The 20,514-nt window shown below is 49.8% G+C and overlaps 1 protein-coding gene across 4 annotated transcripts; it reads left to right on the top strand.

The window, feature by feature from the left end:
- Nucleotides 1-5,142: 5,142 nt before the first annotated feature.
- Nucleotides 5,143-20,421, top strand: Ephb6 (EPH receptor B6). 4 transcript variants are annotated; one of them, XM_063250640.1, is made up of 18 exons: nucleotides 5,143-5,408; nucleotides 12,466-12,527; nucleotides 12,806-12,998; nucleotides 13,258-13,322; nucleotides 13,564-14,332; nucleotides 15,020-15,175; nucleotides 15,491-15,841; nucleotides 15,980-16,104; nucleotides 16,273-16,435; nucleotides 17,227-17,341; nucleotides 17,559-17,638; nucleotides 17,739-17,858; nucleotides 17,982-18,229; nucleotides 18,470-18,640; nucleotides 19,129-19,278; nucleotides 19,500-19,693; nucleotides 19,830-19,985; nucleotides 20,096-20,421. In XM_063250640.1, the coding sequence occupies exons 3-18, from the start codon at nucleotides 12,899-12,901 to the stop codon at nucleotides 20,202-20,204; spliced, it is 3,072 nt and encodes a 1,023-aa protein (XP_063106710.1). In that variant the 5' UTR covers nucleotides 5,143-5,408; nucleotides 12,466-12,527; nucleotides 12,806-12,898; the 3' UTR covers nucleotides 20,205-20,421. The 4 variants fall into 4 exon arrangements, with proteins under 4 accessions (XP_063106710.1, XP_063106711.1, XP_063106709.1 ...); XM_063250641.1 differs by having other exon boundaries at nucleotides 5,144-5,408; nucleotides 16,366-16,435; nucleotides 18,467-18,640; XM_063250639.1 differs by having other exon boundaries at nucleotides 5,146-5,408; nucleotides 18,467-18,640.
- The last annotated feature ends 93 nt before the right edge of the window (nucleotides 20,422-20,514 follow it).

Raw genomic sequence — 20,514 nt, 5'->3', positions numbered from 1 at the left:
CATTTGCTCTTCATAAACCGGAGTCAGGTCTTATACTTGCTCCAAGGTGTAAGAAAAATGTGGAGAGCAATTAGTATTTTAACCTCACCATGGAGTAGCCTGTAAGAGAGCTGACAATGACTTTGGAGGAGCTGCTCAACAATATTGTGATTCATTATCCTTCTGAAAACCCCAGTGTCCCTGCTTTGAGTCCTCTCCAGTTGGGGTCTCCCAGTGGAAATAGGAATGTGAATGGTTTTAACTCTTCTGAAAAGTAAACTCTGTGATCTTAGTGTGGTGGCTCACACCTTTAATCCCAGCTGAGATAGGAGGATAAGACCGGATTACAAAGTGACTTCAAAGCCAGCATGAACTGTAACAATAAATAAATAAACTTTATCAGGGTAGGTGTGTGTGTCGATTTGTGTTTGATTACAAAAGGTATTGAATGAGAAGCATTAACTCTTGTTTATTAATTTTGATATGAAGTTAAAAATCTATAAATATATACATATAGATATATGGAGAGAGAGAAAGTCTCTCTCTATAATTCAGGCTGGCCTGGAACTCAGCAGTTCTTCCTTAGGCTCTCCAGGCCTGGGATTATAGACATGTGCCACCATACCAGGTAATCTCCAAATCTCTGATCATGTGACTATTTGAAGTTAATTAAACAAATGTCTTTCAATTTATTTTTTTCTCTTATGTATCTGGTATTTGTTCATATTCTATAATTATTGTGAGTTCAAAGTCAGAATTTCATGCTTTATTTTCCAGATTTTTACCTTCCCTATTACTTACAAAGGAAACTAGCCTGGTCTCAGTCCTCCAATGAAGTCCCAGGTCCACTTGCTGTTTCAGTCGTTTGTTTGTCCTGGAGATTGTCATTTTTATTTTTTCCTGCATGACTGAAATGTATTTTATCTACTGAGTTCTTTTTATTTACCTTACACTCTTGTCATCACAATCTCTGAAAGTTTCTGCTTTGGTTTTCACTTATTAGAAATACAAAGTGAATAATTTTTTCCTAACCACATTCATCATTGCATGTTTTCCATTTTGTGTCAGATGAATGTCAGGCTCCCTTGTGTACACATGCATTCCTTAATTTATGGTGCTGAGAGGTCTGAAGCAATAGCTTCTCTGCACCCACTGGAATATACATTGAGCCCACTGGAAACAGGTAATCTCAGATGCAAGACTGACAAGGAACCTTTGTCATAGGAAGTATTACTGGTACATCTAGAGTTTCAAGGCAGATCCTTTGGAAATGCAGAAGTCTCTTCTTGATGAGAGAGGTAGACCTGTTCAGGTTCCACAATCCAGATCAAAGCACCAGAAGAACACTACGCAGACTGGAACAGCTTCGGGATCACCAGTTCCATGGGAGCAATCATCCTATCTCCTCTCTGGACCTGAAAGAAGAAGACAGGAAAGGAGCAGATGGTGAGATGAAGCATTTATCAGTCCTCTTGTGCACGTGAGCCTGCCCCGAATGCTATGAAAATCATGAATGCTTTCATCTCATTATTTCTGAAGAAAGATAGGGGATTGGAGAGAGAGGGTCACACTTACTCTAGGGAGAGGGGGCTCCTAACATTTCTACTCACTCTGCTGACTTTCAGGGAGGCATCTTCAAACTTTGAAAGTATTTTTTAAACATATTCAAGAGGAAAAGATCAATAAGGACATCCCATAAAAAGCCTCATGTCTGCTGATTGCAGGAAAAGATTTAGATAACTCAGACTTTTATTTTTTTGTGGCCAGGCCTTCTGGTTGCTTGTCCAATAGTCTTTTTCTCATCCTTCCCTTGTATGAGAGCTTTCACCTTATTGGGTACAGTGAGAAATTCCAGTTTCTTACAGGCAGGGTGGTCATGTGACACAGTCATGGCCCATAAGAGTAGACAGGACACTGGGGGAAGCTTCCCAAAGATTCTTGTAACAGTAAACTCAGCTGAAGTAGCATCTTAAATTAATCCAGTCCCCTTCTTTAAATTTTTTGTTTTGTATCACAGAGTGCTTTAAGATGGGATGAATCTGCTTTTATGTATTTATTTATGTATTTAGATACTGGGAATTGAACTCAGACCTTGCACTTGCCAGGCAGGTGCTTATGCCACTGAGCTAATTCCTCAGCCCCCAGTTCCCTTCTTTACCTTGCCTGATGTTAGTAAACATTATAATAAGAGCTCAGGTTCATATTCTGGGAATCTGAAAACAGGTTTAATCTTAAAGATGGACTCTAGTTGATGTGGGGGCCTTAAAGCATCCTCAGATTTCCTAATACACCTGAACTACCCTTGTACAATGTTCCTGTTCCAAACCTCTGGAGTCAGAGTGGGATAATATTCTGCTCGGAAAGGAAACACTCTCCTCCTCATGCACAGACACCTGTGGATCCCCTTTTATTCGTTTGGTTCAAGTGAAAGCAGATGAAGATTATGATGGGTAAACATTGAAGACCATAATCCACAGTGTCAGTCACCACTGGTTCGCAAATAAGTCCTAATCTAGGTTTGTCTTGAAACCAAGCAGAAACACTAGAGAACATTCTAGAAATTTCTGACCATGAGGTTTTAAAAAAATTGTGAAATAAATGACCATTGACAGTTTTATTAGTGAAAACATTGATAAGGTGCTGGGTTCCAGCTTTGGGAGTGAGATCGCATCTGGAGACCCAACAGCCTCAAGACAGCTCAAGGGAGGGCCTGGGCCCCTGTGAGGGCTCATAGGGAGCTGTAACTTAGGTTTTAAAATGAGACCCATAAGTAAAGAAATTCTATTGCTTTTTGCTAGATTCCTTATACCTGAAATTTCTTGTAAGTTAATAATAGCAACTTGGGTCCGCTGTTCAAAAAGGGCAAATAAAGAAAGAGAAAATTCAATACCCTCAGAGAGTTATAGATATTGGAGACATTAAAAGCCAAGAAGGAGGCAAAATCTGAGAAACTACAAGAAGAGGTAGAAGCTGTCATTCCCGCGTGGAATTTCCCACGCTAGAGATCCTTCTGCCCCTGGACTTATAGTACACATTGTGTGTGCTCAAATTCCTGAATTCTGTGAGGAACAAAGTTTATAAACTCCTGCCTTTTGGCACTGGACAATTTTAATATTATATTTTTCCTTTAAAAACTTTTCCAAGTACCTGATATGTGTTAGACACTGAACAAATTATCCTCAACATTTATACTCGACTTTAGAAAAAGATTCATTACTTTGCTGTTTAGATTGCAGCATAATTTAATGGTGATTCTGTGCTTCACAACTATTAAAATTTACTACATTATACCACACAGATTATGACAACAGGCAAGTTGTGAACACAAAATAAATCATTTTCCATCCTGAGTAAAATGGTATTTTCATTGCAAACTAGATGTCTCTCAATTTTATTAGCCAGATAAAAATAACTAGTTACATAAGCCTTGGCAAGAAACCCTTTTTATTTTATAGTTCTCTAATATGAGACATGCCATACCATAGAAAGACATACGGATTGCTTTACATTACTACTAACACCAGAGAAGTTGCAAATTACTACTGGACTTTTGGAGTTTCATGGAGATATATGTATGTTTTTGTCTGGTGCATTTATTTCAATATAATTTAGTTGTCTACTAATTATCCACAGATTCCCAGCCACTCAGATGTATTGTTATACATCCAGGAGAGGCTGTGGCAAGGAGGGCTTGCTTAGCATGCTCAGGGTCCTGAGTTCAGCCCTGTGTGTGTGTGTGCATGTGCATCTATGTGCCTGTGTAAATGCACAGCCATGAGTTATGCAATACCACATGCCATGTAAACTCAGGTTTCTTCCACAAGACTTTGAAGGCTTTGCTGCCCACTGCTGAAAACACGCAGGCAGTGCTCTAGCACAGGCTTCAAAGCCAGTGGAAACAGAGTAAGAGTTACCCTATCAGCAGGCACAGTAGGAATTATTAACAGGACCCAATGCAGAATCATTAAACTCCACCAGGCTTACTAATTGACTCCATTAACAGTGAACAACCCTCTGGTCAAGTGGGGACTCATTCATTAGCCTTTATCTTTCCATCAGGCATTCAATCAATTCATGTAAAGCCTCTTGATCTTCTAGGTGTCTTTTGATGAGTTTCATTGTTTTGTTTCTTGTGCTCCTTGGCTCACAGATTTCTCTGTTTCCCCAGGTTCCTAAATGCTCCCTAAGCACCAGCTAAGCGGTGATGAACCTTTCAGTCAGGGCTTTCACAAGCCTGTCGCTGAGCAAGTCAAAGCGGCAGGCGAGCAAGATGGGGCAAGGCGATGTGGAGGAGAAAAAGGGAACAGGAGGTTTCCAGCGGGTGCCTGCGTTCCCAGATGGAGCCAGGAGGAGGGAGCAACACTTCGGGGAAGGCCCCAGCCAGCCACGCAGACCAAACAATGGACCCCCAGTCCAGGCCTACGTTGCTGAGGTTAGGGGTGGGTGCTAACATTTCCTCCCCCAGGTTCCTCAGCCTCGCGTACAGAAACCTCCTGAGAGCACCTTCCACCGCCTCTCATCACCGGGGGCTTTGGGGTCCTTGAGGTGCAGGCAGAGAGGAAGCATCCTCTGCGGCAGCGACCTTCCGAGCCCCAGCCAGACCATGCTACGCGGCGGGGTCCTTCTTTTTCTACCCCAGGTTCCCCTCCCTTGGGCAAGGCAGAGGGAGGGAGGTTCCAGTCAGAAGCCCTACTGCTGACCCAGATCCCAGCTGGACCGCGAGAGGAATCTGAGGGCGGCGCAGGGGCGCTTTGCTACCCTGCACCCTACTCTGGGGTTGCCTGACCTGCCCGGACCGCTCCCGCCCCTCAAGATTTGTTGGTCTCGCCCCCATCCCTCTTCCTTCTTCCTCTTTTTCTCAGTTCACGCCCACCTTAGTGCAAACCAGGGCAGGAGCCCCAGTGCTGCGGTGCCCAGAGTTAAAGCCCAGAAGGCGGGGAGGCGCGGGCGGGCAGAGCCTGACGCACAGCCGGCCGAGCTCTGCGCCTGGAGCCGGGGCCGAGCAGACCCCTGAGCCTCCTCCAGCCACTGCCCGCGACCTGACTGGGATACGCCCCCTCCTGTCGCCCCCAATCCCGCGCCGCCCAGCCGGAGGGCGGGCTCTGCTCCGGAGGAGGGGACAAGGAGGGCGGCCGAGGTGCACGGAGGGGCGGGCCCGGCTGCGCTCCTTGCAGCGCTGCTGGGGAGCCGCGGATGAGACCCGCGACCCAGCTCGGAGCCTGCGATTGCGACCCGGGCCCCGCACGATCTCCTGCGCCAACCCTGTGTCCTCCCGGAATCCCAGATTTCCTGCTGAGGGGTCGCGGGCCTCGGGCAAGCGGGGGTCTCTGCATCCAGGAGGACAGCAAGAGACCCGCGAGCTCTGAGAGTAGCAGCTCCACAGGGGTTCCCTGAGAAAGCAGACCACGGAGCTTGAGGCCGGCAGGAAGGTAAGCTGGGGGGGGGGGGTCAAGGGAAGATGTGCAGAGAGCTAAAGATTTGCAAAGTGGAGGAGCCCTCCCTCAGGGCCCCTGCACTTCCTGGAGCGCCTCCTTGGGAAGTACTAAACATATTCAGGAGAGTGAAGAGCTTGGAACTTCCCACCAAAGGCTCATTGTGCTCCACTATCCTCCCTCCACGTTATTAATCTGCGGGTCCTGTTCTGGGGCTGGGGGCTTCTCACAGAGAGGAGCCTCCTAGAGTCCTGAAAAGGATCGCCCGTCCCTCTGACTCCAGTGGCATCTCTCCAATCCCCTTGGAGCAGGGAGGAGCCAGGAGGCACATCCATACCTGCCCACAGCTCCCCACTGTATCCCTGGCCCCCCTAGCCTGGATCACATTACAGCCTGGGAGTGGAGGCCTGGTTCCTGCTTCTCAGCCTTAAGCCCAAGTTGTAACCAAAGTCTCCTGCCTGCTCCTGCCCCAGCATGACCCCTCCCTGCTTCTGGGTGCCTGGCCCTGCCTGCTCCCCACCTCCACTCACCATCTTGGCTGTCTGGCACCCTCTCTCCTCCCATCCCTGGGGGAGCTGGCCTGGGCCCAGCATAGCTCATGTGGTAATGTCCCTGGCAGTGCCCACGGAGAAGAGCTGTCAGGCCTGTTCTCCATCAGTTAACTCAGGCCTCCCAGTAGCCAGGGAACTTGACTCAGGCTCTGCAAAGGGAGAAGGTGCTTCTGAGCTGAGGGTCAGTGGGAAGGGGAGAGCATGGCTCACAGACCAGGGAAGCTGCCACAGTGATGGGCATTGGGGGACTGAGTGCCTCTCTGAGGAGCAGTGGTCCTTTCTAGGCAACAGACCTCTTTCCCTGAAGGAAGATTAGCATGGGTTCCCCTGCCCCATCTAGTAGTGGAGGGAACAGGAGTGCTTTGGATTCTGTTGGTCCTTTCAGTGCACAAGGTGATGATTGGCCATGACCATGCACCTTGCTGGATGCTGGCAGCAACAAGCCAGGATGGCTGAGCATGGGGAAGCAGGACCCTCTGCTGAGAAAACAGAGCTCCCAGCCCTCCTCACCCTCTTGATCCTGGGCCCTAGGTCCTGTACCCCTGCCAGCTGCCCACTGCCTGTGGATGGGAATGGGCGGAATCTGGGGCAGTATGATTGGAAGCCCCCATTTCACTTTCGCTTCACTGCTGTGCTCCCTATCTCTGCTTAAATACTTCTGCATATAGAGCTCCCAAGCTCATAGTCAGGCAGATGGAGCAAGGCACAGGAATTTGTGGACCCCAGAACAGCCAGCCCTGAGCAGTGTGTCCTGGCACACACAAACACACTTTCAGCTCACTGCCCTCACCCATCTCACCTCACACACACTCCCTTCCATGTCTTCATACATGGCCAACAGGTACTGCTCCTGGCACTCAGGGGCTCTCACCCACCGCCTTTCAATGCTCTTCCTTCACACACACTTGCCACCTGTTCCACCCCCTCATTGTACCCCTTTTCCAGGGCCCTGTGTGTCCCCAGTCAGTGCCAGTCAGCACAGCCCATTCTACGTGGCTGTCTAGCTTCTTCTGCATGTCTAGACCCCAACACTGCCTGCATCTTAAAAGCCTCCCTTCCCTTCACAGTGGAGTAGAAGGCACATTTGTCTGTATGGCATGCTCCTGGGGACATTCTCACAGGCTGGAGGCCTCCAGGGACTCTGGACTCTGCTGGGTAATCCATAAATGGGCTTCTTTGCCTGCGCAGCAGGGGATCAAGAGCCACAGGACAGCAACCTCCTCCCTGCCTGCCCTGGATGCAGCACTGGGTTCCTTTTCAAGGCAGAAGGCCAGAGCAGGAGACAGCTGGGAGAGGATCTCCAGGGTGCAGATTAGAGGGAGGAGGCTGCAGCATTCAGCTGAGCAAGGATTACATTGGAATTCCTGGGGTGTCTAACAGCTGCAGAACTGGACAGAGGACAGAGCCCCTGGTGCTGACCTCACCCACGCTGACCCTGAGGGAACAGGTGGGAGAACCAGCGCAGCACCCACGCCAGATTCCAAACCACTGGCCCCTCTGCCCTGAGGATGCTCCCTCTGCCCTGGCTGCTGCTGGCCTTGCCTCCTGTATGCAGGCACCACTGCTGAGGGCCCTGGCCCCTCTCTGCCCCTCTGTGCCTTTGTGCTCCTGGCCTTTGCATGACGTGGAGGTTGTGTCTTCTGTCCTGATTTGAACTTGGGAGAGAAGCTTCAGAAACATTCAGGGATAAAAGTTATTTTGCTTTGTTGCTGACTATAATCATCACTCTCAGCTTCTGTAACTTTTCGTCTCTGCTTTCTTCTTACAGGTGAACATGCTTAGGTAGCTTTAAACTTGCAGGGTCAAAGGAGAGCGGGTGAACTGAAAACATGCTGTGTTTGTCTATTTCTCAAAAACATTGTCCTCTGTTTAGATTTTGTTGTATCTATAAAAAATAAAGTATGCCTATTAATATAATAGCAAGAAAATGAATTCAAGTATATGTAAGACAAAGTTAAATTACCCTCACCTACCATTCTCCATTTATGCCTCCTACAGTAACCAGTTTTAATGACTTGATCTATCTCTGTCTACTGTCATCCAAGCTTATTTGGCTTACATTAGTTAATTTTTTGAATTTAAAAAAAATTTTAAGAAATTGTACAGATTTATTAATTTACTTTTACAGCTTCCTTTTTCATAGAAAACATACTTTGTAGCTTACTATTCTACAAATCTTTATTTTTTTTCCACTTTTTGAAAGCAAAATACAGTCCTGATGCCTAAGACTTGTCTTAAGTTTTCAAGCAAAGATCTAATTTCTCCCTTGTGTCAGACAGAAAGAAAGTAGCATATCCAGAAAAGAAGGGCAGAAGATATTGAAAATCACAGAATACAATTTTTGTCATGTGATGTTTCCTCTAATCGTTCTCATATTTTGTGCTGTCGTTTATACATCCATATTTCTGCTGCTTTGGGGGTTTTATATATTTAAAGTCTGATATGCATATGAGTGGAACGAGAGTGTTTTCTCTACTGAGATCTGTCTTGAGTACTTTCTCATGCTTAAGGATTTCTGGACACTGGACAGCTCCTTTCCTGAGGTGAACCGAAAGGAATCTCTAGCAGCCTCTGAGGATGAGGAGAGGACCCTGGCCATGCCATGCCTCTTCTCATACTCGCTATGCCCAGGGTGCTCTTGTGAATGATCACAGAAGACTGTGCATGTCCACAGCCATTGCAGGCACCTCTGGAAGCCAGGGATAAGCACTGCTTGTTCAGTATTCCAGGCAGGTGGAGCTGTCGTGTTCCTATCACTGATTATTCCACTTTTGACACTGCTTTAAAAGAATCTGCAGTGGTTTGAATTAATTGACAGCAACTTATTCCATATCTTGAAGTTTCTTCTTCCTTATTTTTATTCTTCCAGTGGAGACATACTCAGATTCTTTTTTATGTTGAAAAACAAGAGTTGAATTTATCTGCTTTGTTAGATAAGCAGGAACTGACATAACTCCCAATAGAATCTTCAGCAATAGAATCTTCCATGAAGAAATAGGCTTTTGAGCTTCAACATTCTGTGTCTGAATGTAAGAGACTCTCAGCAAATATTAAAACACATTTCTCAGCACTTTAGCATCTCAACCATTTCTCTGTAATGAACATATGTGTTCTTAGTAAAATTTCAAAAAATTAGTCAGGTGGTAGTCTCTCCCTGTAGTATCTCCAGTTTTTTCTTTTAGATTCTTCTTGATGGCTGAAGTTTAAGAAGTTGAGATTTTTCCTATATTTCATAATTGCTTTTGCCCTTTTCTGCATTTTCTGGAGAGAGGCCAGCTTCATGTTTTCATTGAGATGCCTGCTAAGGCTACCGAGACACACCCCCTGTAGCCACAAGCCACTGTGTGGCTTGTATTGTGCTTCATCACAGCAAATATCTTGCCATTCTTCACTGGTTATAACGTCCCACATTGCACAGTGGACATTAGGTACAGTGTGTATTTTCTGTCTTGTTTTGCTGTCCTTCAAGCACAAAAAGTTGTTAAAATGTTACCAAAATATTTAGTGTTCCCTCTCCATGATTACCTAGCTGGTTAGTTTAGGAAGACACAGACTTTTTTGTTTCTTCTTTGTGCAGATTAGAGAACTCATTTCTGTTCTGCCTTAGTCTATTCTAAAGAATAGCTCAGCAAATAGTAAAATAGTCTCCATTGTTTACGAACTTGACACTGCTATTTTTCTGTTCTTGATAACAGTGTTCCTAAAGATTGACTCTGCACAAGATCTAGTTACTTTTGGGGCACCAAATATGTGTCTGTATTAAGGCACTGAGATTTTGAGAACTGGATCTACAAATTGAATTATATTAGCAAACAGTTGTTGGAGTTGGCAACAGGGTCATAGAAGTTAAGGGAGTGATACAGCTTCTTCCTTCAAGATCTCCTTTTCTTCTCTGGAACCTTTGTTTATTTTGCAAATGATCTTAGCAGCTTTGAGGGCAGTATTTGCAAAGAATCTACATTTCTTAGAAAGTGTTTGCTAGAAGCAACTGTTTCCTGCTTGCTGCCATAGCCTGTTAATTACACTCTCCATTTCACACAAAGGCTGTCAGAAGTTGGAGAGACAAAGCTCAGAGGCTGGTTAGCTGATTCCCACTGCACTACACATAAGCCAGACACCAGGGTGTCTTTCCATGGTAGCTTTTTAGAGACCAGACTTGCTCTTTATTGCTTGTGCTACTAGGGACTTGAACCCAGTATTTTACACTAAGCTACATCATAAGCCCTGTTTAAATTTATTTAAATTTTTAGTTATTTAGTTAGTTATTCATTGAGACACAATCTCAATAAAATTACTGAGTAGCCCAGGATGGGCTAGAACTTGCCATTTGCTGTCTTGTCCCCCAGCCCACCAACCCCTGAGTGCTGAGATTACAGACCTGTGCCACCACCCTGGCTTCAAGATTTTCTAGTAGAGTACATATAACTTTTTCAGAAAAAAATCAAGATTATTAGGAATCAAATTATGATGCTCATATTAGTGTCAGTGAACTGTAGTCTTATAGTTCGATTTCAGTTTCATTGAGAAATGTGTAGTTTTGCACAGCACTGTGGTTAAGAGCACCACACAGATGCAACCTGCAACTTCCCTCCAACTGCTTTTGTTTTGTTTATGGTTTGGGTTTCTGTCCTGTCTTGAGCAACGTGGGCAACATGCCTATCAGACAGAAGTAAATGGATTCTGCTGCTTCTGTTCGTGCGATATGTGCAGGCCCTTGAGGCTCAGCTCCAAGGAGAGGCAGAGCACAGCCACTGTCTAATGCAGTAGGCAGAGGAGCTGCTGCTGCCTGTGTCTTGGCTGTGACCTCTGGGGCAGTGGTGTCTCCTTTCCCAGACTCCTGAGCACAGTGCTGCACCTCCTGCAGGCTTGGAGGCTTTCCTCAGTAGGGAGCTCTCTGTTACCAGAAATCATTCTGAGAATGTATGAATACTACTTGTATTCACTACATGAAGAAGTTGATACCTACACTTTTAAAGAGAATTTTAAGTAGCGAGCCCATTGAGAGGATAATGCACACACAAGATTTCAAGTGTAAAATTGTAGAGAATGCAGGGAAAGTTCATTCTTCCTTGGCTGTGGCTCCCAGTTCTCTACTTTTGCTTTTTTACCAAGTTTCCTGTGTTCCTCCATAAGAGCCCTTCCAAGCATACACAAAGTCTGTTCTTCAGGTGACAAATGGGAGCGTACTGTACACTCCTGAAAATGGTTTTTTTCTCAGTTTACAACAGTTCTTAGCCATCCTCAATAAGGATGTCCCATAATTTCTTGACATCTGTCTGTGGATGGACAGTTAGTTTGCAGCCTGTTCCCTCCTAAACAATTCACACGAGTCCTCTTGATCAGACATCCGTGCTAACTGGTACAATTTATGGTCCCTGAATGGTTTCTTAGAGGTGGAGCTCCCACACAGGGTTTGGCAATCATTCTACACCGTGGGCGTCCCACTGAGAACCCATAAACCCAGTGTAGAGATAGGGCCCCCATTGCTAATATTTTGTTTCGCACAATATGTTGTTCTCAATTTCTGCGGTAAAAATGATGTCTGCATCAATTTGGGCTGCAGCCTGCCATAGGCAGGGTGGGCTATAAACCATAGATGTGTATTTCTCAACACTGTGCAGGCGGGGCTGGGATCAGGGTGCCAGAGTACTTGGGTTTAGATGCTGGTTCTCTCTCTGGTTGTAGTTGTCCTCTTTTCCTTGCAGCTTTACAAAGTAGAGTGTTAGGATGCTCTGTAGGATCATTTTTATAAGCGCTTTCTAAATCCCATTTGTAAGGGAATATCCCCCAGCATTTAATTATTCCCCACAACCCCTACTTGTTAGTAACATCTATGGGGGATTCAGATTTCTATATAGAGTTAGGGGCAGGGGCACCAACATTCATTCTGCAACACACGGCTGCCCCAGTTTTGTTTTTGTTTTTATGTTGAGTTATTGGGGATTGAACTCAGGGCCTTCATATTAAGCTAAAAACCAACCCTTATTATGGGACAGGTTGTCTGTAATTTGTAGAACCAGGCTGGGTTTAAACTTTCGATCCTCTTGTCTCAACCCCCCAGAGTGCTGGGATCACAAGCATGAACTACCACTCCGATTCTCCACAGTTGGTTTAATGTGTCTTCCTCTAATGTGAGCAAACATGAAGCATCTTTTCATGTGTTCTAGCTGTACGCTTATTTTTCTGTAAGCCATGGGAAAGAATGAGCCCCTTGGGGGAGAGAACCTTTGTTCAGAGAGTGTCTGCCAGACCTACATAGCTCTTTCCTCATTTATCTTTCAGAATCTTTACGCCTATGTGCCTTTTACATCTGTTCCCCTCCCTTCCTTCACTTCCTACCCCGCAGCCATCGTCCTGTGTCCCTTTCGCTCCACTGCGTCTCTGCAGTAGCCAAAGCATCCAAGGCAGCATGGAGGGGCACAAGGAGAATCCACATGTCAGCAGGGACAGAGGAGCCACTGACCCCCCAACTCTATTTAAGGAATTTTCTTACTTCCACACAGGTGGCTGCTGGAGGAAGGAAGGAGAGTAAATGCAGAGAAAGGACTCCCTCCAGAACACAGAGGTAAGAGGGACCCAGAGTTACCTGGGCTGCCCGTGAGAAGGAGGCCAGGAGAGAGGACCACAGAGTCATGGTCACACAAGGCATGGGGGTACCTGGCGTGTAGTTCCCCAGGATGGTGGCATTCTCAGGAGAGACCCTGGGTCCTTGATGCTCCTGCTTCATGGTTGGTACCTGGGCAGTTTGAGAATAGTGGGAGGGGACCCAGCTGAGTGTCTGGCCTGTACATGAAATCAGGTCTCCTCCTTCCTGCCTCTTTTGGCCTCTTTTGGTTTTCCCAGGAAACAAGCTTGGCTGAAGATTCCTGGTCTTGTGGAAGCCACAGCCCCACCTGGGTGTGCCCAGGGCAATGGTGGGAGCCCTGAAGATGCCTCATGGCTACTGAGGGTGCTGCAAGTTGGAGAACCAGAGTGGTGGGCATGGTGTGCAGCTTGTGGGCCCTGATCCTGGGGCCTTCAGTGCTGGCTCTGGAAGGTAAGAAGAAGAGAGGCAGGAGACCCCCAGCTGCCAATGGAGACCTGTGTGATGGGCAGGGCAAGGACTCTAAAAGGCAGAAAAGAGTGAAGGCATCGAGGAGGAAATGCATTGGGATTATGAGCGACCTGCATGGGGTGTTTCAGAGACAGGTTCCTGGCTGAGGTCTCTGAAATGGACCAGGGAGGCACATCCTTTGGGTCCTCTCGGGGATGGAGTGAATGCTGCCAGCACTGTGTATCTCCCTCTGTCTGTGCAGAAGTGCTGCTGGACACCACAGGAGAGACCTCTGAGATTGGCTGGCTCACCTACCCACCAGGTGGGGTGAGTCCACTCTTCTTTCTGATCCCTGGCCCTCTCCATGGTCCCTGAGAGGAGTCAGGCAGGAAACCTTGGTTTCCTAAGCCGACTCAGACTCCCTCTCCCTGATAGAACAGAATCTTGTGGTCTTCCCTTTGCCTTCCGTGTCATTAATTTTATTTTCAGTACAGTAGGCAGGGCCCTTTCACCATCACCTTGACCTCCCTGCGTGGCCCAGAGCAGCTAACCTTCTCTTGCCCCACAGTGGGACGAGGTAAGTGTCCTGGACGACCAGAGCCGCCTTACACGGACCTTCGAAGCGTGCCACGTGGCAGCGGCCCCCGCAGGCACCACGCAGGACAACTGGCTGCAGACGCACTTCGTGGAGCGACGAGGGGCTCAGAGGGCACACATCAGACTGCACTTCTCCGTGCGGGCCTGCGCCAGCCTGGGCGTGAGCGGGGGCACCTGCCGGGAGACTTTTACCCTCTATTACCGCCAGGCTGAGGAGCCTGACAGCCCTGACCACATCCCTGCCTGGCACCTCAAGCGCTGGACCAAGGTGGACACCATAGCAGCGGACGAGAGCTTCCCTGCCTCCTCCTCTTCCTCCTCCTCCGCATGGGCCGTGGGGCCCCACAGGACAGGGCAGCGGGCCGGGCTGCAGCTGAACGTCAAGGAGCGCAGCTTTGGCCCTCTGACCCAGCGCGGCTTCTACGTGGCTTTCCAGGACACGGGGGCCTGCTTGGCCCTGGTGGCCGTGAAGCTCTTCTCCTACACCTGTGCCCCCGTGCTGCGGGCTTTCGCCTCCTTTCCTGAGACTCAAGCCAGTGGGGCCGGAGGGGCTTCCCTGGTGGCAGCTGTGGGCACCTGTGTGGCTCATGCAGAGCTGGAGGAGGATGGTGTGGGGGGCCAGGCTGGAGGCAGCCCACCCAGGCTACACTGCAATGGAGAAGGCAAGTGGATGGTGGCTGTCGGGGGCTGCCGCTGCCAGGCAGGACACCAGCCTGCACGTGGAGACAAGACCTGCCAAGGTAAGGATCCATTTCCTCTAATCTGCCTAAAGCCTCTCACCTTTCCCTGACCTGGGCTTCCTCTCTGAACAATTCACGCTTCCCTCTGACCCCCAAAGGTCAGAAACAACCCATCTTTAGAAAGGATCTGTGTTCCCCGATTTTCTTTCTTTTCTAAGCATTTTGTTAAATGCTTACCCTCACTTATCTGAAATTATCCAGATTGTTCTGGAGCCTTCCATGGCAATTGCTGAGGGTCCTGGGGCCACAGGCTAAGGAGAGACAGAGACTAAGAGTTGGGCTCCTAGGTTATTGGTTAGGGCCTTCTGTTTCCCCTTGTCACCTGGTGGAGGAGGGTTCCCTGAAGGGCTGGGTGGCTAGGGAAGCAGGGAGAGGTGACAGTGAAAGTGTGTAAGAAGAGTGACTGCAGAAGGAGGTTATGCAACCCAGCTTGGGACTCCCACACCTGGGCTGGCCTTTCCTACACCCCGCACAAGCCTCCCTTTTGCATTCTGTCCCAATGACTCACAAAATACCTCTCTGCTCCTGGGAAGAGGTGGGGTGGAGGGATTAGGTTTCAGGAGGAAGAGAGGATTCACTGTGGAGAGCGAAGGTCTGTGCACTCCAGCACCTGTATGCAGGTGCATTGGGAGCTCAGCGTGGGTAGGTGCCGTGAGTGTGATGCCCCATTCCCTGTGCCTCCTTCAGCTTGCCCTGTGGGGACCTACAAGGCCTCAGCTGGGAATGCGCCCTGTTCACCGTGCCCTGCCCGCAGCCATGCCCCTGATCCTGCAGCCCCTATCTGCCCCTGTCTTCAGGGCTTCTACCGGGCCAGCTCTGATCCACCAGAGGTACCCTGCACTGGTGAGTACTAGCCCAGCAAGGAAAAGACCCAAGGGGTGGTATCAGAAAGGTGGGGGATGTGCAACACTGACACTGCATTTGGAGTTGATTGTCTTCTCCTTGTTGATTTCCTTCCCTCCCTGCCCTCCACGTGCCTCCCGCTCCCTCCTGCCTCCTCCCGCTCCCTCCTGCCTCCTTTGCTTTCTGGCTTTCCTTTCTGCTTTTCTGTCTCCTCCCTCTGGGCCACCTCCCCTCCTGACCTGCTTTCCTCAATAATTTCCTCCCACCATTCCTGCCTTCCTGGCTCTGTCTCTGCCACACCCTTGGCTTCTGCAGGCCCTCCATCAGCTCCTCGGGAGCTTTGGTTTGAGGTGCAAGGCTCTTTGCTTATGCTGCACTGGCGCCTGCCACAGGAGCTGGGTGGACGAGGAGACCTTCTCTTCAACGTTGTGTGCAAGGAGTGTGGGGGCCACCAGGAGCCTGGCAGTGGGGGCACATGTCGCCGCTGCAGAGATGAGGTGCATTTTGATCCCCGCCAGAGGGGCCTGACTGAGAGTCGAGTGTTAGTCGGGGGGCTTCGAGCACACGTCCGCTACATCTTGGAGGTGCAGGCTGTCAATGGGGTGACCGAGCTCAGCCCTGACCCTCCCCAGGCTGCAGCCATCAATGTCAGCACCAGCCACGAAGGTGAGTCCTTTTCTTCCACTTTAAGGATACCTTGCCTCTGCTCCTTAGGATTCTCTTTCTCCACACCTGCCCTCCATCTGGCCTGCTTTGAAATCCATAATCTGAGCCTCACCTCTCCACCCCACTCCTTCAATTCAGTCCCCTCTGCAGTCCCTGTGGTGCACCAAGTGAGCCGAGCAGCCAACAGCATCACTGTGTCCTGGCCGCAGCCCGATCAGGCCAATGGGAACATCCTTGACTATCAGCTCCGCTACTATGACCAGGTGGGTAGAAAGTAAGGTAGGAGCTGCGGCAGCAGGGCTGGAGAGAACTTGCAGCCCCACAGCAGGGGCTGGCATCATCTTAGGGATGCACAGGGAAATCCCAAGGGCTTAGAGCCAGGGGTAAGGGCCTGCCAAGCCCGGCAGGGAGTGAGTGGTTGTGCCCCTCAGGCAGAGGACGAATCACACTCCTTCACCCTGACCAGTGAGACCAACACTGCCACAGTGACACGGCTGAGCCCTGGCCACATCTATGGCTTCCAGGTACGAGCACGGACTGCTGCAGGCCACGGCCCCTACGGGAGCAAGGTCTATTTCCAGACACTGCCGCAAGGTGAGGGGATGAGGGGAACCCCAGACGGCAGGGGAGGCTGGAGGTTTTGTCAGGACTATTCACAACTGGCCAGGCCATGAACTTCCACCTAGGATACTCCAGAGGCTCAGGGGCAGGAAGGTGTGAGAAGAGTGTTGTGCTAATTCTAACCTTAGGAGCTGATCTTTGACCTTAGGGACTTTCTTGGAGATTGTGGGGGTGTGGGAGGACTGTGGGCATAGATAGGCATGTCACATGTAAGTATGTCTTGGGTGTACATATGGGCTATAGAGGTTGTGAATGTGTGTGAAGGACTGAGTATGCAGGTGCATGTGTGTGCATATGTTGGTGTGGTGTAGAGTTTGGGATGTGTACCTGTGTGTCTGTGCATGTGTACAGATGTGAGGTGGGGTTTGGGGTGTGCACCTGCATGTCTGTGCTTGTGTATGGGTGTGATGCAGAGTTTGAGGTATGTACCTGCGTATGTGTGCATGTGTGTGGGTGTTGTGTAGTTTAAGGTATATACCTTCCTGAACGTGTGCGTGTGTGTGGGTGTGATGTGAGATTTTGGATGTGCACCTTTGTGTATGCATTTGTGTGGGTATGATGTGGGCTTTGGCGTGTGTGCCTGCCTATGTGTGCATATGTGTGTTTGTATGAGGTTTGAGATGTGCATGTGCCTATGTCTGCATAAGCACGTGGATATGTGATGAGGTATGTGTGTGACGTGTGTGAATGCTGTGCACAGTGGTCTGCTTATATGCTCATGGGTAAGAGACCTGACTCCTGTGACTCTGGTGCTGGTTCATCAGGTGAGCTGTCCTCCCCACTCCCGGAAAAACTGTCCCTGGTGATTGGCTCCATCCTGGGGGCCTTGGCTTTCCTCCTGCTGGCGGCTATCACTGTGCTTGCTGTCATCTTCCAACGGTGAGGCCCCTGGCACTCCTGTCCAACCACCCAGACCCATACTTCCTTCTCCCACGGCTCCAGACCCTGTTCTGAGCCCCATGCAGAAGTGGGGAGGAGCAGCCCAGTAGTGTCTTCTCCTTCCTTGGATCCTGGCTGGGAAATTGCTGGCTTAGCAGGATGGTTGGGACGGGCAGAAGACAAAAGTAGGGGCATTATTTCAAGGTTTGTCCCTTAGGAAGCGGCGTGGGACAGGCTACACAGAACAGCTGCAGCAGTACAGCAGCCCAGGTGGGGCAGCAAAGGGGATCTGCACAGGTTTGGGGGATTTGAGGATGGCAAGGTTGAGGGGAAACTTTATGCTATCTCCTGGAGGTGAGGGGTGCACCTCTCTCTCATAGCGTACCTTATCTTGCAGGGATTGGAGTAAAATATTACATTGACCCCTCTACATATGAGGACCCCTGCCAGGCCATTCGAGAACTTGCCCGAGAAGTCGACCCTGCATATATCAAGATTGAGGAGGTCATTGGGGCAGGTACTGTGGGGACAAGGAAGGTCCCGGAGGGCCAAGAGAATCCCTTATTGTCTCCCTTGGCCAGGATCTCATTAGACCCAGTCTTCCCTGTCATTGCCAAACCTGTGCTTGTTGTTTTCCCAGGTTCTTTTGGAGAAGTGCGTCGGGGCCGCCTGCAGCCACGGGGACGGCGTGAACAGGCTGTGGCCATCCAGGCCCTGTGGGCTGGGGGTGCTGAGAGCCTACAGATGACCTTCCTGGGCCGGGCTGCACTGCTGGGTCAGTTCCAGCACCCCAACATTCTGCGGCTGGAGGGTGTCGTCACCAAGAGCCGGCCCCTCATGGTGCTGACGGAGCTCATGGAGCTTGGGCCCCTGGACAGTTTCCTCCGGGTCAGTCCAGCCTGGGTAGAGGAGGGTCCTTGGGGGCAGGGAATCTTGGGTTCTCACTTTCTTCAGGAGACACAGCCTGTGCCTGTCCCACCCGCTGCATCTCCTGGGGTAGACTTCAACCTCTTTCCCAGGACATTTTGTGCTTACCAAATTCACCATCTGCCCCCACCTGCCTCTCATGCCAGTGTCTGCTGGGCACCATGTCAAGGCTCCTGACTTCTTCCCCCTGCCCCTCAGCAGCGGGAGGGCCAGTTTAGCAGCCTGCAGCTGGTGGCCATGCAGCGGGGAGTAGCTGCCGCCATGCAGTACCTGGCCAACTTTGCCTTCGTGCACCGCGCGCTCTCTGCCCGAAGTGTGCTGGTGAACAGCCACCTGGTATGCAAGGTGGCCCGTCTTGGCCACAGTCCTCAGGTGAGTGTGGAGCCTGGAGACTCAGACCCACTGCAGGTCACGTAACATGAGCTCAAATGTAGGGTGGGTGCTTGGGGTGGGAGTCTCAGTGTCTGGGGATTGGAAGCTCACCTGTTGAGAGGAGAAAGAAACCAGCACAAGGCTCAACTGAAGGATTTCAGAGATAGAGGCAGAGAAGGGACCAGGGAGGGCAGAAGACCTGTAAAACTCTAGCACCAGTTCCCTACCATCTCCCTAACATTCAGAAGGTACAAGATCCTGAATCAGCATAGCTGGGCACCAATCTTGACTCTCCAGGCCTGGATCTTGCACAAGTTCATATTCTCTGTGCCTCAGCTTCTGCATCCAATTGCCTACCCTTTTGAGATGCTTAAGAGCATTAAATGAAATGTCTGATGTGAAACTTTCACTGCACAACTGAGCATAGACTCAGTAAATGTGATTCTTGGTAAGAGTATGACTAATTTGTTTTTAATTTCACCTCTCAGGGCTCAAGTTGTTTGCTTCGCTGGGCAGCCCCTGAGGTCATTGCACATGGAAAGCATACATCTTCCAGTGATGTCTGGAGTTTTGGGATACTCATGTGGGAAGTGATGAGCTATGGAGAACGCCCCTATTGGGACATGAGTGAGCAGGAGGTGAGAGCTTGACCCCAATACTGCCTCCTCCACCCCACCTTCTGAGGTGCATGTTTTGTAAGATCTCTCTTCTGCAATCTCATGAGTGACTTAGAGGATATTTTTGAGTTTTTTCCCTGCTCCCACCTAATGCAGCACCTGATTCTAGCTTATCCTTTCTCCTAATACTTCCCTCTACTAGCAGAATCTTTGCACTATCCTGTGCTTCCACTGGTCTCTAGGTCCTAAATGCTATAGAGCAGGAGTTCCGGCTGCCCCCACCTCCAGGCTGTCCTCCTGCACTACATCTGCTGATGCTGGACACCTGGCAGAAGGACCATGCCCGGAGGCCTCACTTTGACCAGCTGGTGGCTGCATTTGACAAGATGATCCGCAAGCCAGACACACTGCAGGCTGATGGGGGATCTGGGGACAGGTCTGGAGCTTGGGGCTGGAGCCTGGGAGAGCCAGTAGGGGGTAGAATGCAAACCAAAACAAAGCTGAGGAGAGAGGGCTAAAATGGAAAAGAGACTTTGAACTGACCTCCACCTGCTTGCCCCTCCTCACCTTAGACCTTCCCAAGCCCTTCTGAACCCTGTGGCCCTGGACTTTCCTTGTCTGGACTCACCCCAGGCCTGGCTTTCAGCCATTGGACTGGAGTGCTACCAGGACAACTTCTCTAAGTTCGGCCTCTGCACCTTCAGTGATGTGGCTCAGCTCAGCCTGGAGTAAGCAGGGGAAGCATGTGGGTGGGCAGATGCTCTGGGCTCCAGATGAGCGAGTGAGTTGGGGATCTTGGAGCAGCTAGCCCAGACCTGATCTGTTCCCTCCCTTCCAGAGACCTGCCTGCCCTCGGCATCACCCTGGCTGGCCATCAGAAGAAGCTGCTGTACAACATCCAGCTCCTCCAGCAGCATCTGAGGCAGCCAGGCTCAGTGGAAGTGTGACTGTGGCCTGGGCAAGAAGCTGTACACTGACAATGCCCAGGATTCAGCTGGACGCAGGTCCAAGGAGGGACATGTGAGACGTGAACCAGGCTCCACTTCCACCTCCGTGCCTGTCACACTTAACCTGGCCCTCGAGAAACAAAAAATGTATTCCCTAGTCCTCCACTCCTCCACTCACCTCCCCCGCATTAAAGGGAAAGAAGGGAATTTGCAAGTTCAGGTGTGTCCAGGCCTCAGTCTGCAAGAAGGGGCTAGGAAGGCCCTGGCAGAGGGGTAGAGTTGTACACAGGGAGGGCAGAAGATGCAGAAA

The sequence above is a fragment of the Cavia porcellus genome, unplaced genomic scaffold, assembly GCF_034190915.1.
Source record: "Cavia porcellus strain 051 isolate PalLab524CR breed Dunkin Hartley unplaced genomic scaffold, mCavPor4.1 scaffold_6, whole genome shotgun sequence".
NCBI classification, from domain to species: Eukaryota; Metazoa; Chordata; class Mammalia; order Rodentia; family Caviidae; genus Cavia; species Cavia porcellus.
Note: the sequence above shows the minus strand (reverse complement) of the source record. Positions and strands in the feature narration are given on the sequence as shown.

What these genes read in the sequence shown, in the direction of transcription:
- Ephb6 (XM_063250639.1), top strand. Translation starts at nt 12,899, where the DNA reads ATGGCTACTGAGGGTGCTGCAAGTTGGAGAACCAGAGTGGTGGGCATG. An exon ending in TCACCTACCCACCAGGTGGG is followed by an intron (nt 13,323 to 13,563) that starts GTGAGTCCACTC and finishes CTTGCCCCACAG; the next exon opens with TGGGACGAGGTAAGTGTCCT. An exon ending in GTCTTGGCCACAGTCCTCAG is followed by an intron (nt 18,641 to 19,128) that starts GTGAGTGTGGAG and finishes TTCACCTCTCAG; the next exon opens with GGCTCAAGTTGTTTGCTTCG.